At 41.8% G+C, this 15,584-nt stretch overlaps 1 protein-coding gene across 3 annotated transcripts in view; it reads left to right on the forward strand.

The window, feature by feature from the left end:
- Atp13a4 (ATPase 13A4) overlaps nt 1-15,584 on the forward strand; it is a 132,204-nt gene that overhangs the window by 55,983 nt on the left and 60,637 nt on the right. For all 3 annotated transcript variants that reach the window (XM_052158491.1, XM_052158493.1, XM_052158494.1), the window contains exon 3: nt 12,041-12,187. In XM_052158491.1, the coding sequence (XP_052014451.1) occupies nt 12,041-12,187 (147 nt within the window). The remainder of the gene's footprint in view (nt 1-12,040; nt 12,188-15,584) is intronic.

Here is a 15,584-nt window from a genome sequence, read left to right on the forward strand (position 1 = left end):
CAATAGGACAAAATGGCAGCCAACAAATTGGGAAAAGATCTTTACCAATCCTACATCCAATAGAGGGCTAATGTCCAATGTATACAAAGAACTCAAGAAGTTAGTCTCCAGAGAATCAAATAACCCTATTAAAAATGGGGTGCAGACTTGAAGTGGGAATTCTCAACTGAGGAAACTCGAATAGATCTAAAGAACCTAAAGAAATGTTCAGAATCCTTAGTTATCAGGAAAATGCAAATCAAAACAACGAGATTCCACCTCACACAGGTCAGAATGGCTAAGATGAAAAACTCAGATGACAGCAGATGCTGGAGAGGATGTGGGGAATGAGGAACACTTCTCCATTGTTGGTGGGATTGCAGGCTGGTAAAACCACTCTGGAAATCAGTTTGGCAATTCCTCAGAAAATTGGATATAGTACTGCCTGAGGAGCCAGCTATACCATTCCTGGGCATATACCCAGACGATGCTCCTACATGTAATAAGGACACATGCTCTACTATGTTCATAGCAGCCTTATTTATAATAGTCAGAAGCTGGAAAAAACCCAGATGTCCTTAACAGAGGAGTGGATACAGAAACTGTGGTATGTATGTATGTATGTATGTATATATATATATATATATATATATATATATATATATATATATATACACACACACACACACACACACACACACACAATGGAGTACTATTCAGCTATTAAAAACAATGAATTCATGAAATTCTTAGGCAAATGGATGGAACTAGAAAGTGTCATCCTGAGCGAGGTAACCCATTCACAAAAGAACACACATGGTATGCACTCACTGATACGTGGATGTTAGCCCAAAAGCTCAAAATAGACAAGTTACAATTCACAGACCATGGTAAGCTCAAGAAGAAGGAGGACTGAAGTGGGGGTGCTTTGGTTCCTCCAAGAAAGGGAACAAAATACTCATAGGAGCAATAAAGAAAACAAAGTGTAGAGCAGAGACTGAAGTAAAGGCCACCCAGAGACTGCCCTACCTGGGGATTCATCCTATAAAGTCACCAAACCCTGACACTATTATGGACGACAAGAAGTGCATACCAAAAGGAGCATGTCATGGTTGTCTTTGGAGGGGCCCTGCCAGAGCCTTACACAAAAAGAGGCAGATACTAGCAGCCAACCATCGATCTGGGTGTGGGGTCCCCAATGGAGGAGCTGGAGGGTCGGCTGGAGGAGCTGAAAGGGTTTACAGCCCCATGGGAAGAACAATGATGTTGGCCACCCAGACTCCCCAGGACTCCCAGGGACTAAACCATCAACCAAGGGGTACACATGGCTCCATCCAAAAATGATGGCAGAGGAATGCCTTGTCAGACATCAGTGGGAGGAATTGGTTAGGTGAAGGCTCAATAGATGCTCCAACAAAGGGAAATCGAGGGGGGCAGGGAGGTGGGAGTAGGTTGGGTGGAGAGGCATATACTTGGAGGCAGGAGGTAGGAGGAGGGATTGGGAATTTTGGGGGAGGGGGTAAACCGGGAATGGTTTTAGCTTTTGAAATGTAAATGAAGATAATATTCAATAAGAAAAAAGAGAAAGAAAAAGGACTCAGGAAAATGAAGGCGTTAGTGGGGGAAAGCAGGTTGAAAGGGAACACAGAGGAGGAAGATGACTAACAAGTAGAAATGGTGAAAGGTGCCAAGGCATAGGCAGATGGCACCTTGTGGGATTGACTGTCAAAAGCCAGACTCCCTGTCCTAGCCTGTAAAGTCTGTTAGCAGGTCTTCAGAATGTTGATTACTCCTTCTGTGAAATGGGACTAGTGACTAGTCAAGTATTTAGTAGTTCTTGAGCTGATGGGAGGTGATTGGTTATGTAAATGAAAACCATTTACAAACTGTTAACTAGATAATCAAAGGCTGGTGGTGTGTGTTTGTGTGTATGTGTGTGTGTTGTGCTGTGTGTGTGTTGTGTTTGTGTGTGTACATATGTATATGCGTGCCTGTGTGTAAGTGTTTGTGTTTGATGTCTCTGTGTGGGTCATGTGTATATGTGTGTGGTGTATGTATCTCTGTGTGCACACATGTGTGTGTGTATGTATGTATGTGTCTCTGTGTGTATTATTCCAGAACCTCCAAAAGCTTTCTGTGCAAGAGATCCTACCATTCTCAAGGCATATCTACTCATCTAGATGATGTGTTTTTCTTTGTCTTAGCAGGCTTACTATGCCTGTGCAGGAGGAAGTGCTCAGAGACTAGAAGTCTAGAAACCTCTCTTTGCACAGCCAGGTGGCCTCTTCTCATTTTTCTGTGCTTGTATTTGCAAATGAACATACATTGGAAAGATTCATCACTTCCCTGGTATCTCTGGAAGCCATGCCCATCATGGAGTCCCATTCTTTCAATCAGGAGACTCTCTCAAGTCCCTCCCACTGCTCTTCCAGAACTAATCAGTGTGAAGCCTTAACTCCCTCCAATCTTGCCTTTTCCATCTTGATTTCAACTTTAATTTTTAATTACCTGCTCTTATGTGTCATCTTAAATGGATTCGTTATGCCAGAGACTCTCCAAATAAATGAGCTTCTAAATTGGCCTTTATGTAATTAGACAAGAACTCAATTATTTCCAACGTTCTAACTATCTGAGACTTAGAGAAAAATATGCTCTCAGCATCAATAGTTTAAAAGTCTACTGCTAGGTTATTGCATTAAAATGACGACGTAAAATATTTTGTTTGAATTATTTTGCAATAGTCAGATCCAAGCAAGTACCTATTTGGAGCATGGAGTGACTCCCACCCAAAAGTGCACTGTATATCTGGTCTTCGTTTTATTAAAATATCAGTGCTTGACATTTATCATCAATCTCAAGCCTGCCGGTAAGATTGCAGTTTATTATCACAGATACTGATTAACTAGTCATTTCTCTACATAAAAAAAATGCTGTGATGTGCTTACTGGAAATCCTCAGTATTCAGCTTATTTTCAGTTCTTTTTATTATTAAGCATGAGGTTTTTATCTCTCTTTCCAAGAGATGAGTGTAATTACAATCTTATTTCATAATTTTTAAAGTGCATTTGATTCATCAATCATCCAATTGCGAATTTTAACCTGTTTCTATAGTGTTGCTTCATTTCTATGCAAATAGCATGATTTACATTCATCGGTGCTGTGCATTAAATGTTCCTGGTGATTTCCAAATCGTCGTTATAATGGCAGACAATACTTTCCCCTTCATTGTCATTGTATGTCACACATACAAAGCCCCATGGTCTGCAGAGGAGAGTTTTGTGAGATTCAGATATGAGGCCTAAATCAAGACACTTCATTTTGATGTTCCGGTGGAAGGCGGCAAAGCTGGAGCTTTAGATACAATCTCAGAAACCTGCCAAGCAGCCATGCTGATGCCACCCTGAAGGCTACAGGTCCAGCAGGGGTGTCTCTAAGTAATAGTGTTTGTGCTTACAGGTCCCTCATCTCTTCCTCCCTTCCTCCTCTGCACCAGCTGATGCGGGCTGAGGGCCCAGCTCTTGGGCAGGTATTTGGTGGTGGTGGTGGTGGGCTGTATATAGTGACAAAGGCACCATACATGGAGTTCCTCAGATTACCCAAATGAGTATGAAACTACTACTGAGCCGCTTAATTAGGGAAGATGAATGGTCACAGTAGGAGTACATAAGAAAGATTTTACCAAGTCAAAACCATGAAGGGCTTTTCAAAGGTCCATAAATGTTATGGGTTCTGGGCAATGTAAACAGGCACATGGAGGGTGGCAGATGCAGATGAACCCACGTGGGAAAGGGTGTGAGCCCCAGTCTTCCGCTCCCCGAGCCCTAGGTTGTTCTTGCTTCTCTCTGATGAAGCCATGTGCTGACTGCTGTCTTTCTTTCTGCTGGGTTATGAGCTTCATGAAGCCAGTGGTCAGGGCTTACTTTCCAATCCCTTAAACTCCCCCAGGCCTGTGGTCACAGCAGGTGCCCAGTATTTCTTTGTGACATAGGTTTCCACTAGCATTTTTGATCCAAGACTGAGCCAAACGCTGTGTGAGAAGAAGGAGGTATGGCATGATGGTCCTCTTGCACGCACCTTCTCTCTCCTGAGACCATGTCCCCATTCCATTAGACACCCAGCCTGAAACAGAGTTGGCCTCTGGGAAAAGGCCAAGTGTTGACAAACTGCTTTGAGGTCTTGTTTGGAACACAGGACCGTCAACATTGTAACTCGCATGGGAGGCAGTACAGCTGGGCTGGCTTCTGGTGAAGGCTTTCTTCCTGGTCTGCAGGCTCGCCTTGCCACCCAGCCTCTCCTGTTTTCTTACACCTTTGGTTCTTTTCCTTATCATATATGACATCATTCCTACTGGAGTAGTCTGTCATCTGTGACCTCAGTTAACCTTAGTCAACCTCCTCAAGGGCCTGTCTCCAAATATACTGGAAATTAGGGTTTTTACATGCGAATTTGGTGTGTGTGTGTGTGTGTGTGTGAGTGATTTATTCTATAACATGAAGATACTTAACCATTCTCTACTGCCTCTCTAGGGAAGTGAGGGCTTAGCATTTCCTCCCTCTTTGTGTAGTGTAGACCTCATGTATGTGCCTGTGGTGTGTGTGTGTGTGTGTGTGTGTGTGTGTGTGTGTGCATGAAGTATGTATGAAGTGTGAGGGAGGTCACTAATGGTAGCAGGCATTCTAGGGACAGGGATTAGCTCTTACTACCTGCAGCTCCAGAGACTGCCGATGATTAGAGAGTTTACCCACTCTCCACTGTCTGCTCAGAAGACAATAAACACACAGGACTCTCAGTCAGAACTCCGAAGACAGGCTGAGCTAGTCTGGGTTTTCCTTTCCCATCATCTTCTTCCTTCTCTTTTGTCCCCCCTCGTCCCTTGTGTACCCCTTTTCTTCTTCCCACTTTCTTACACGCAGACCTTTGTCATATAAGTTGTTTGCTTTATGCCTCTCCACCTTTTTGGTCAATAAGTCCTAGCAAAACTGCGACACTGCCTACTCCTGATCTCTCCAACACACAGGACTTTCTATGTCCCCTTTTTTTTTTAATTTTCCTGCCATTTATATACTGTTTACATCTTACATGCTATATATATGTATGTATATGTGTATATGTATATATGTAATATATATTATATACTACATAAATATTACATACTATATTTGTATATATCTATCTATCTATATATGTATGTATGTGGGGCAAGTGCTTTTTTAATCTTAAAAAAAACAAAGATCAACTTTAGACACCTCTGAACAACACAGGCTGTATAAACCATACAGATTATTCAGATACACACTGTATTAAATACAGTCTTCTCCCACTTCCGTTCCCTGATGCAGGACCAGTGAATCATAAGTGTCATAGTTTTATAGCATATCCACATTAAAAATAAAATCACAGTATGAGTTTTGTCTGTAACTAGAAACTTGAAGGGATCAAGCTGACGACTCAGACTCCAATATCATATTGTCATGACGAGACACAGTATAAAAAAGTATTAGGTAAAAACAAAACATACTGTGGGCCTTACAAATAATGTCTGGATTATACATTCATAATGCAAATACTCATTCAGAACTGGTAAATTGATTGGAATAGTTCCACAAAATTCAAAAACAGAACTTGTCTATAAAATACATCTTCAAATCTTGAATACAAGTAAAATGTGAGGCAAAGTAGTTTCTAGTATCAGACATTGCAGAGGAAGCCCTTGAAGGTCTCGTTGAGAGTTTGGATCTTTAAATAAGTCTTTAAATTCCAGAGATGTACTGTTGCTTGTCCTTTTGAAGTTCATGGTTCCCTGCTGGCCATGCACAAGTGTCTGGCGTGGAGGAATGTTACAGGAGATACAAGGAGTCAACCTGAGTCTGTGGTCAAGCAGCATTTGAGATGGTCTATTCCAGGGCTTCACCTTTGGCTCTTCTAGCGTGCCCTTCTCCAGGCTTTTGTGGTCTTTTTTTTCTAGACGGCCAGGGCATTATTGTCAGTGTGATTTTATATACACGGTAATTTACAACATTCAGCAGTGTAGAAAGAATCTGTTTAGAATAAGGGAAATTGAGAAATGGTTAAAATGTAATTTTGTTGTTATGAGACCAAGGCTTTTTAGCACCCTGGCCATACTCTGACAGATGGAATCTGTCAGGCCATCTTTCCATCCTTAAATGCTTTGTTTTCTCCAGGAAAGGGCTGCTGTCTTCCACAGGCAGACCATCAGCCAGTGGAAACGTGCCCTCTGTTCTCCAGAAATGGGCAATGGCCTCATAGTTTGAGAGCTTCAATAAATGCATCTCAACATCTTTTATAAAGACCTCCGACTTCCTCGAATGCCTTCCCTTTTCTTCTTTTTCTTCCTGTGTCTATCTATGGAGGTCAGCCTCAGAGTATGTACCTGAAAATCACTGGTGCCTGCTGTCTCGATCTCAGTGTTTATCTTTAGTCTTCTTTTTCTTTATATATATATATATATATATATATATATATATATATATATATATATATATATATATATATATTTGTGCTTCTTCACCTTTGGCTCTTCTAGTGTGCCCTTCTCCAGGCTTTTGTGGTCTTTCTTTTCTAGATGGCCATCATTATTTTCTAGAGTCTCATACCTCTGTTTCCTCATTTTACGTACTTTGTAATTAAAGGCGATATTTCAGTTAATACAAAACTCTTTCAGCTCAGTAATATGGAGGTCACTGATTTAGCACTGTACAGAACTCACTTCTAAGAGAAAAGTCTTCATTTTCTAGTGTCTCTTTGCACCTTTGTAATGGATCATTTTTGTTCCTAAGGCAAGCTCAAAAGTACATTTTGTGTGTGGGGGCCTGACCACAAGACAGGACTGGTCTAAACTTGAGGACCATTACACTGATTTAAACTCTAAGAGTTGAAGTGGTTTTCAGAAATGAATGGAGCATGATAAGTGACAGATTTCACTTCCAAGTTAGCTATCAAAGTTAAACTGGTATTTCTAGGTTGACAAGGAGAAGGTTACAGGAGTTCAAGAAATAACAATTTGTCTGCCCAGGTCAAACATAAGTAGCTCTGCAGTGGTTTGCGAATCTGTTCTTTTAGATTCAGGAATTGATCTGGTTAATTCTCTTGTCGAAATGGTGCAAACCTGCTTGACAAAACTGAGGTATAGAAAGTTCAGACCTTCTATAGCAGTGGTGCTTGTGGTGCTTGACCTTCCCAATTCTGTGACCCTTTAATACACTTCTCATGTTGTGGTGACCTGCAACCATAAAATTATTTTCATTGAGACGTCGTAACTACAATTTTGCTACAGTTATGAATCATAATGCAAATATCTGTATTCTCTGATGATCTTAGTGGTCCCACAGGTGAGATACACTGTTTTAGATGATTAGTTTGGTCCTCACTTGAGAGAGAACAGGAGAGACAGGAAGCTAGGAGGTACTGCGTGGGGGTTGGGAACTGAACCTGCCTTCTCCGGAAAAGCAGTGAGTGCTTTTACCTGCTGGCCTCTCTCCAGCCCCCCCCCCCTTTTTTAAGCAGAAACTCTGTTCCTTGGCAATACCAGTTAATCCGGATACAACAATTGTGTCAAGTTGTGTATTTAGTGAAGCTCAGATCACCAGAGGCTCAGAGGGCCTGCTAAAGAAGTTAAATAGAGAGGGGTCAAAGCCTGGTTCTAAACCAACTGTGCCTTTACTCCTTCATTCATAAAGTGGGGGGACAAAGTGCCTTCCTCCCAGGGGTTTAAACATTAAATAAAATTCTAGACATGCAGCACAATGGGTCTGAATATAATAAATGCTAAGTGCTTTAGCAATCGTTATTAGAAACTGTTCTCTTTAAGTGTAATATTTCTATTAAATTTTATGTAGAATATTTTGATCATATTTGTCTCCTATCTCTTACCCTTAGCTCCTCTTAGATCTACTTCCTACCTACTCTTTAATATTCTTGTTCTTTAATAATAATTATTATATGTATATATACATAGACACAATATATAAAGATGTAAATGAAACCTGCTGAGTCTATTTAGTGTTGCTGATAAGTATACGTGTTAGAGTCGACCACTTGGTATTAGATAACCAGTTAGGGGCTCATCCTGGAAGACCGAGCCTCCCTCTCCCAGAAGTCATTAATTTCCTGTAGCTCTTCGTCTAGAATGGGGCCCCGTGACGTTTCTCCCATTCATGTGAGCATGCCAAATGATGGTTTCATTGTTCAGCTCTTGTTTAGGCAGATGTATTGCTAAGATTCCATAGGTGCAGCTTCCTTGCCCTACGTAGAAGATAATCTAGCAATAGATGCCACGCTCCTCTGGCTTTTAGTCTTTCTGCCCCCCTTCCACACTGTTCCTTGAACCTCACGTGTTGGAGTTGTGTTGTAGATGTATCTGTTGGGGTTCGGCACTCCACAGACAGTCGCTGTTTGCATTTTGAACCGTTGTTGCTTTCTGTAATGGTCTCTGTCCATTGGGAAGATGACGATGAGAGATGAGGAGTACCTTGGGCTACTTGGGTCTGTGCTTTGTGTCCGTAGTTCTTCTTACAGTAAGGCCTGACTGTAGAAGTTAAGTCTGGGTCTTCCTTCCAGCTCCATGTTTTTGTTTTGTTTTGTTTTGTTTTTTTCTTTTTTTTTCTTTTTTTGGTTTTTCAAGACAGGGTTTCTCTGTGTAGCTCTTGGCTGTTCTGGAACTCACTCTGTAGACCAGGCTGGCCTCGAACTCAGAAATCCCCCTGCCTCTGCCTCCCAAGTGCTGGGATTAAAGACATGCACCACCACCGCTCCATGTTCTTAAAAATAAGACTCAATTTCAAAATATATTTATAAATACTGTGGCCATATAGCTATACTATACTATACTCTGACTAGATCATAACTAAAATAATCCAATTATTTTAAGTACATTCTGCCACGTGGATGGTTACCTGTGCTCACACGCCACGCTTCAGGCTCCTCATATCTTCCCGGGTGAATCTTCCCTCACCAGACTCCCAGAAAAATATCCCAGATGTTCCACTTCCCATATCTGGCCTAAGTCATAGGCCACTGACTTTTTAATTAACAAATGATGCATCCATACAATACACAAGATATTCTCTCTACACCCAATGAAGTCAAAGACCAGGCTATGTAATATTTAACCATGTCAATATAGCTTCTAGAGACCTGAATGTCTACCATATAACACCTACAATATGCCAATTAGCTCATCTATCATGTAACATCTAGAACACACCTTTTAGCTCAGATGCTTAGTAATTCAGCCATGTTCTATAACTGCCCACAGTTATGTTGAACGGGTTACCTGGAAGGAAAGCTGGGGATAGAAAGGGGTGGCAAGAGGAAATTGAAGCCAAGATAAATAGGTTTCCTGATCAAGGCTCCAAGTTTAATGGGGGCCTCCAAATATATACAGGTAGGGGAGGGAACCCTTCCCTCAAAGTCTGGAAACTCTTGCAGAACCTGTTTGCTTACTCTGCAGGTAGCTAGTGTCAGGTGGCTGGTGCCTCTCAGGAAACTGCAGGTCCTTGGAGAACAATGGACTTTGCCTTGGTCTGGAGCTCTACACCCTAGGTGGAGCAGGATTATGGCTAGCACAGGAGTTCCTTCTCAAAGGCTGGGAAAGGAACTTTGCCTTGGCCAATGTCAAGTTCCTGCCGAGTGGCATAGCACCCCAATACGGCTCTCTACAATGTTCAACCATTCTTAGACTTTGCATATTACTATGTCCAATGTGTGTTTGATTTTATTATCTTCCCCTTGCATGGAATAATATCCAATTTCACTGTTTTGATTTTTCCCCCCAATATGTTGGGTTTTGTTTTTAATGAGTGTTTTAATGAGTTTTTAATGGGTGTTTTGTGTGCCTGCATGCTTGAGAAAACATGTATGGATAGTGCCCATGGAAGCCAGAAGTTATTGGATCCTGGAACTGGAGTTACAGAGGGTGTGAGATATCATGTGGGTGCTGGTGCTTGAACTCATGTTCTCTGGAAGGGCACCCAGTGTTCCTAACCACTGAGCAATGAGTCCAGCCCCTTCACTTGTTTTTATTCATTCATTTATTTAGTGATTAATTCAGTGACTTTTAAAGCTGTAGTAAGGTTCTCTTTCCTCTCTTTTCTTCCCTGTTCCTGACTTTTCCCTTTGCAATCGCTTATTACTCCCAGTCCCTATCTCTTGTCTCTCTCTTTCTCCTTCTAAGAATCTGAGTTAGGCTTGTTAGGACCACAGACATACATTTGACAGCATCCCTGCCTGAACTCTGAGACACAGTAAGTTGGATGTCAAAGAGCACAGGATGGCAAGGACTTTGAGTCCTCTGATGATTTAGAGGAAACCTCACTCAGAGAAACCAGGATGGTTAACAGCATGTGAACTTTTGAGCTGGACCTTGAAGGATGGTTAGGATCTATGAGACTACTGAGGAGAAAAGAGAGGAACTGTGTTCCTGACCCAGGAAATAGCAGGAATGAGGACTCAGGGAGTTTTTCTCTTAAGGATAACCAACAGACCAGACCCAAATACAACTACTTCCCCTTCTCCTTGCTACATCTTGCATAATTTAATTAATGCTGGTATCTTTATATAAGGCGACTGTGTATGTGTGTGTGTGTGTGTGTGTGTGTTGAGGATAAACTTCATCAGATATGAGCTACATTCCCACTCATAAACATCTGGGCTAGACTCCCATCATCTTCATTCTTAGCTTGAGTTCATCAGTCAATAAAATGGGTGTGTATTGCTTCTTCAGAAAGCAGTTGCTATTTGAATCTCACCAGTCTCCAAGGAAGTAATGTGGTTTGTATTAGCTCACCAAGAATGTACTCCTAGTTTCATTCTGGGAGGAACTCACCAGTCAAGTGAGAAGGGAAATGATTTCAACTGGAGTCACGCTATAAGGGCTGTTCTTCAATCCCACCTCGCTCAGTACCTTAATATGGTCAGTTGCCTCTGTGCACAATGTTCTTCAGCTTCGCATTGTACTGTCACTGAGCTGGTCTTGTAAGACCCCCCAAAACCGAGGGTGCCCCAGCACCCCATGCCTCGGAAGGCGACTCCCAAATCACTCTAGAGAAACGGTCTCGATGCAATAGCATGAGGATTTCTTTATTCCAGAATTCTGGGTTCCACAGCCATACACCACGCAGGGGTAGGGGACTGAGGACCCTGTGCAACTGAAGTCAGGGGTATTTAAAGGGGAAAAAATCTCAAGACAAGGGTTGGAGGACACAATTCACAAGGCAAGGGGTGGAGGACAAAACATGCACGGAATGGGGAAGTACAGAATGAGGAAGTAAGGAAGGTTAGAGATTATCTGGAGCAAACGTCCTTGGGGCATTGTATAGTTAAACATTGGAACTAGAACAGGGTGGGCTATCTTTCTCAAGCTGAAAGCAGAAAAACAAGTTACTCTGTGATGGGCTAGTTGCTTAGAGGTCTAAAAACATTGAGTTGGGGGGTCTCTCAGTCTCAGTGAGGACCATCAAGGGCCAGCTTACTGTCAGCAAACCTTGATCCTTACTTCAAGGCGATCTAGAAGAAAATTGAGAATGGAGAACCTTCCAGAGTCACTGTGATGCTCCTTTAGAAAAGCATTTTGTTTTCTTTAAGAGGGAGCGTGTCTGTGAGACTATTCAGGGAAAGGTGGATTTTGAGTTAAGTCTTAAAACATGGGGGAGATTCTATTTATTAGATTTTTCTTACATTCAGAGGGGCACATATTTCCTTGAAACACACGGGGTTTGTTTCCTTCCCGGTGAGATTGCCAGCTGGACTGGAAGGTCATGGAGAAAGCTTGCTCTTGTCTGAGAATGTGCCTCCTGCTCCCTGGCTTCAGTTTGGGTGCTAGTGTCTCATGTTTCTGTCCACATTCCTTAATAAATAAGCACAAATCTTTGTCTCTTATGATTCAAAGACATCATATGCCACCTTTCAATTATATATGTTTCTGTCTAGAATGTTCATTAGCTTCATAACTCATGACATTAGACAAAATGATGTTTTTCAGAATGACTTTTAGCCTGATGACCTTCTCTTAACTTCCTGGGGGGTTTTGATGTCTATTCCCCAGGATGAATTCAAAATTTATTCTTGGAAAAAGGTAATATGGATCTCCCTGTCAGCACTGAGCAGCACGTCTGGTCTCACTCCTGACCACCCTCTCATTACAGATGAGGAATATGTCATAAACAGAGCCATTCGAAAGCCAGATCTAAAGGTAAGCCAAATCTGAGATGGCAGAGAATTTTAAAACATCATTTATTTCATGTGTATGAGTGTTTGCTTGCATATATATGTATGTGTGCCATGTGTGTGCCCACAGAGCCAGAAGTGGGAGTTGAATCTCTTGCCATCGGAGTTATAGATAATTGTGAGTTCCCATGTGGGTCCTAGGAACCGAACTCATGTGTTCTGCAGGTGGTACTCAGTCCACGGAACTCTTAAAGCATCATTCCTATCTTATTCTGTAAAGCCCGTCTTGTAGTAAAGGTAACCCCTGAGGAATATCCTATAGGATTTGCTTATTTTTATAAAAGACTTTGGCTTGGACCATGGTATCCAACTGTATTTTGTCTAATTAAATGCAAATGGCTTGGGTAAAGATTCATATTGAAAATATATTCTTATGAGGTAGAATGTTTTTTTCTTTTTTTTACAGTCATACATGTTCAGATAGTTGTTTAAACTAGCTTTTGACACTAAGGTCAGGTTTTAACATGAAAATAGCATTGTCAGTTGTCATCACCCAGCTGTCTTGACAAACTGCCATCATAAACATCCAGAAGATGTCCATGTCCCCCAGCAAGCAACGGCTCCTCTATGAGGTGGCCCTTCAGCTGAGAATGAAGCTTCCCAGGTCAGCCTTGGATGTAGCTTAGGGTTTCATTTCCCTGAAATTTTAGCACTTTTAATAGTGAATAAGCAAATGAAGAAATTTCCAAGTAAACAATAATGACAATAAGGTCCTAAAATGGAAAGTTCTGATATGCAATCTTGACATGCCACTTTAATATATAGGGAGTTTGTTATTTCTTGCCTTCTTGGATCTTAAGTTTCTGATTTATAAAGTCAAAGTCATAATCCTCTTTCTGCCTTTTTATCAAGGCTGTTAGGAATCTCACACATAGAGGCAAATAGTAAGGTGATCTGTGAATTATAACAATTGATATTAACCCACAGAAGGAAATGCAAAGTGTGGAGCAGAGACTGAAGGAAAGACCATCCAGAGACTTCCCCACCCAGGGATCCATCCCATATACAGTTACAAAACCTGGATACTATTATTGATGCCTACAAGTGCTTGCTGACCGGAGTCGGATATAGCTGTCACCTGGGAGGCTCTGCTAGTGCATGACAAATACAGCGGGGGGGGGGGGGGGGGCACTCGTAGCCAGCCATTGAACTGAGCACAGGGTCCCCAATGGAGGCGCTAGAGAAAGGACCCAAGGAGCTGAAGGGGTTTGCAGAGTCATAGGAGGAATAACAATATGAGCCACCCAGAACTCCCAGAGCTCCCAGGGACAAAACCATCAACCAAAGAGTGCACATGGTGTTACCCATGGCTCTAGATGCATAGGCAGCAGAGGATGGTCTTGTTGGACATCAAAGGGAGGAGAGGCCCTTGTTCCTGGAAAGGCTCAATGCAGCAATGTAGGGGAATAGCAGGACAGGGAAGCAGGACAGGATTGATTGGGGAACAGGAGGAAGGGAGATGGCTTATGGGACTTTTGTTGGGGGGGAAACCAGGAAAGGGGAAATAATTTGAAATGTAAATAAAGAATATATATAATAAAAATTGATATTCATAATAAAATTTGGAAACCTTCATCAGCATCAAAGTCTTAGGTGCAGTCATGATGACATTGATAATCATAGAAAGAGAGTCAGAAGGTGATAGTCGTATACGGTCTTCTTCAAAAACCCAAGGCAGGTTTTCAAACAATGAAGAGGAGACCCTAGGGACTGTGTTGTAGGATTGCATGCAAAAGGAAGACACTCATATGTGTTCCAACACGATGAAGAGCAAGAAGATGAGGAGATAGCTATTCTGATTCCTGAGCAGAGAATGAAAGTCACCCACAGCAGATGCCTCTTTGTTCTTGCTTCTCCTGGGGTGAAGTTCTAGGAAATGGACAAATCAGCAAACCTGCCTACAAATTCTGGGCTTGCTGTCCCTTGCCAGCTTCTTGACATTCTGGGGGATGATAAAGGAGCCATGGTCTGGGCAGAGATGCTTTGTGGTGGGACAGTCTCGAAGATGCTTCAGTGGTTTATGGTGGCCTTGTGCTTCTCACCACAGGAATAGCCTCAGAAATCAGAAAGATAGTGAACCAATCCATTGTATGTCTTGAGGTCAACCTTACCAATAACCTCTTCAGTCTCTGGCAGTAGGCTTGGCTCGTGCCTACTCTCATTTTCTGTTTCTCAGTTTGTGGTTTGATGTGATCCCAGTATGGAGGACACTTGTTCTACTCTCAGTTTGACCCTTAAAGCGAAGTTTCCAACATTGGATTGTCCAATCTGTGGAATTAAAAACATAAGCCAGCTTTACTCGGTGCATTCTGAATCCTAAAATCAAGGGGCTTTTGGAAATTTATCCTGAGGCTGGATTGAACCATATGCTATGTGTGTGTGTGTGTGTGTGTGTGTGCGTGTGTGAGAGAGAGAGAGAGAGAGAGAGAGAGAGAGAGCACATTAGAGAGCACTAGAGCCTGAGATGGTGGAGCCATGATTTCTGTTTTGTCAGGAGTGAGGTAAAGGTGGTCCTAACACCTCACCTTCTTCAGGAAGATGAAGAAGGCTAAAGATACTGTGTGATGAACTCTAAGCATTCAAGGACTGAAGCTGTGCCAGGTGGCTCAGTTTGCAGAACTGTGGGGGATGCTCAAAAGAAATTTAAGTTGTAAAGGAAGAAACCGGAGGTTCCAACCTGGCCTGTATTGGCTATACAAGCCCCACGGTTGGTTACTTTCAAAATTTTTTTCCTCCCTATGTTTGACAGCTTATGAAGGAAGGATTTTTCCCAGTGGCAATTTGCTCCATTTCATACTCAAAATCAATTGGAACTAGACAGGCTTTCAAATAATTTCTTTTGTAACAAACCTCATTGGATTTTTTACAAATTATGACATTTAGCCCTTTTCTTGAATTGTATTGACACACACACACACACACACACACACACACACACATGAACACACATATACACACATACCACACAACACTGTATGCTTGCTGACTAATGTTATGATTCAGTAAGTCTTTGGAACTTAGAGATTTAAACCATATTTTCTAGTTGACACATGCTTTTGCAAAGCAGTCATATATTTAACAAATACTATATACTTTTATTATGCACCAGTTAGAGCTTTTTCCAAGTTTAAAACTGATGGTTGGTTATACAATTCATAAAGGATCTGAATGGAACTCAGATATAATCTGGCCAATTGCTTCAGTGTATTCCTGGGGAAACCGAGGTACGGGGAAAGTTAGTTGAAGTTCTCAAGGTCAGAAATAGAAGAGCTGCCCAAACCAGAAGCCTTGAACAGTGTTTCTCAACCTTGAATGCACATTAGAATTATCTGGGGAAATTTAAAAATATTTATGCCCAAAGC

The sequence above is a fragment of the Apodemus sylvaticus genome, chromosome 15 (assembly GCF_947179515.1).
Source record: "Apodemus sylvaticus chromosome 15, mApoSyl1.1, whole genome shotgun sequence".
Taxonomy (NCBI): domain Eukaryota; kingdom Metazoa; phylum Chordata; class Mammalia; order Rodentia; family Muridae; genus Apodemus; species Apodemus sylvaticus.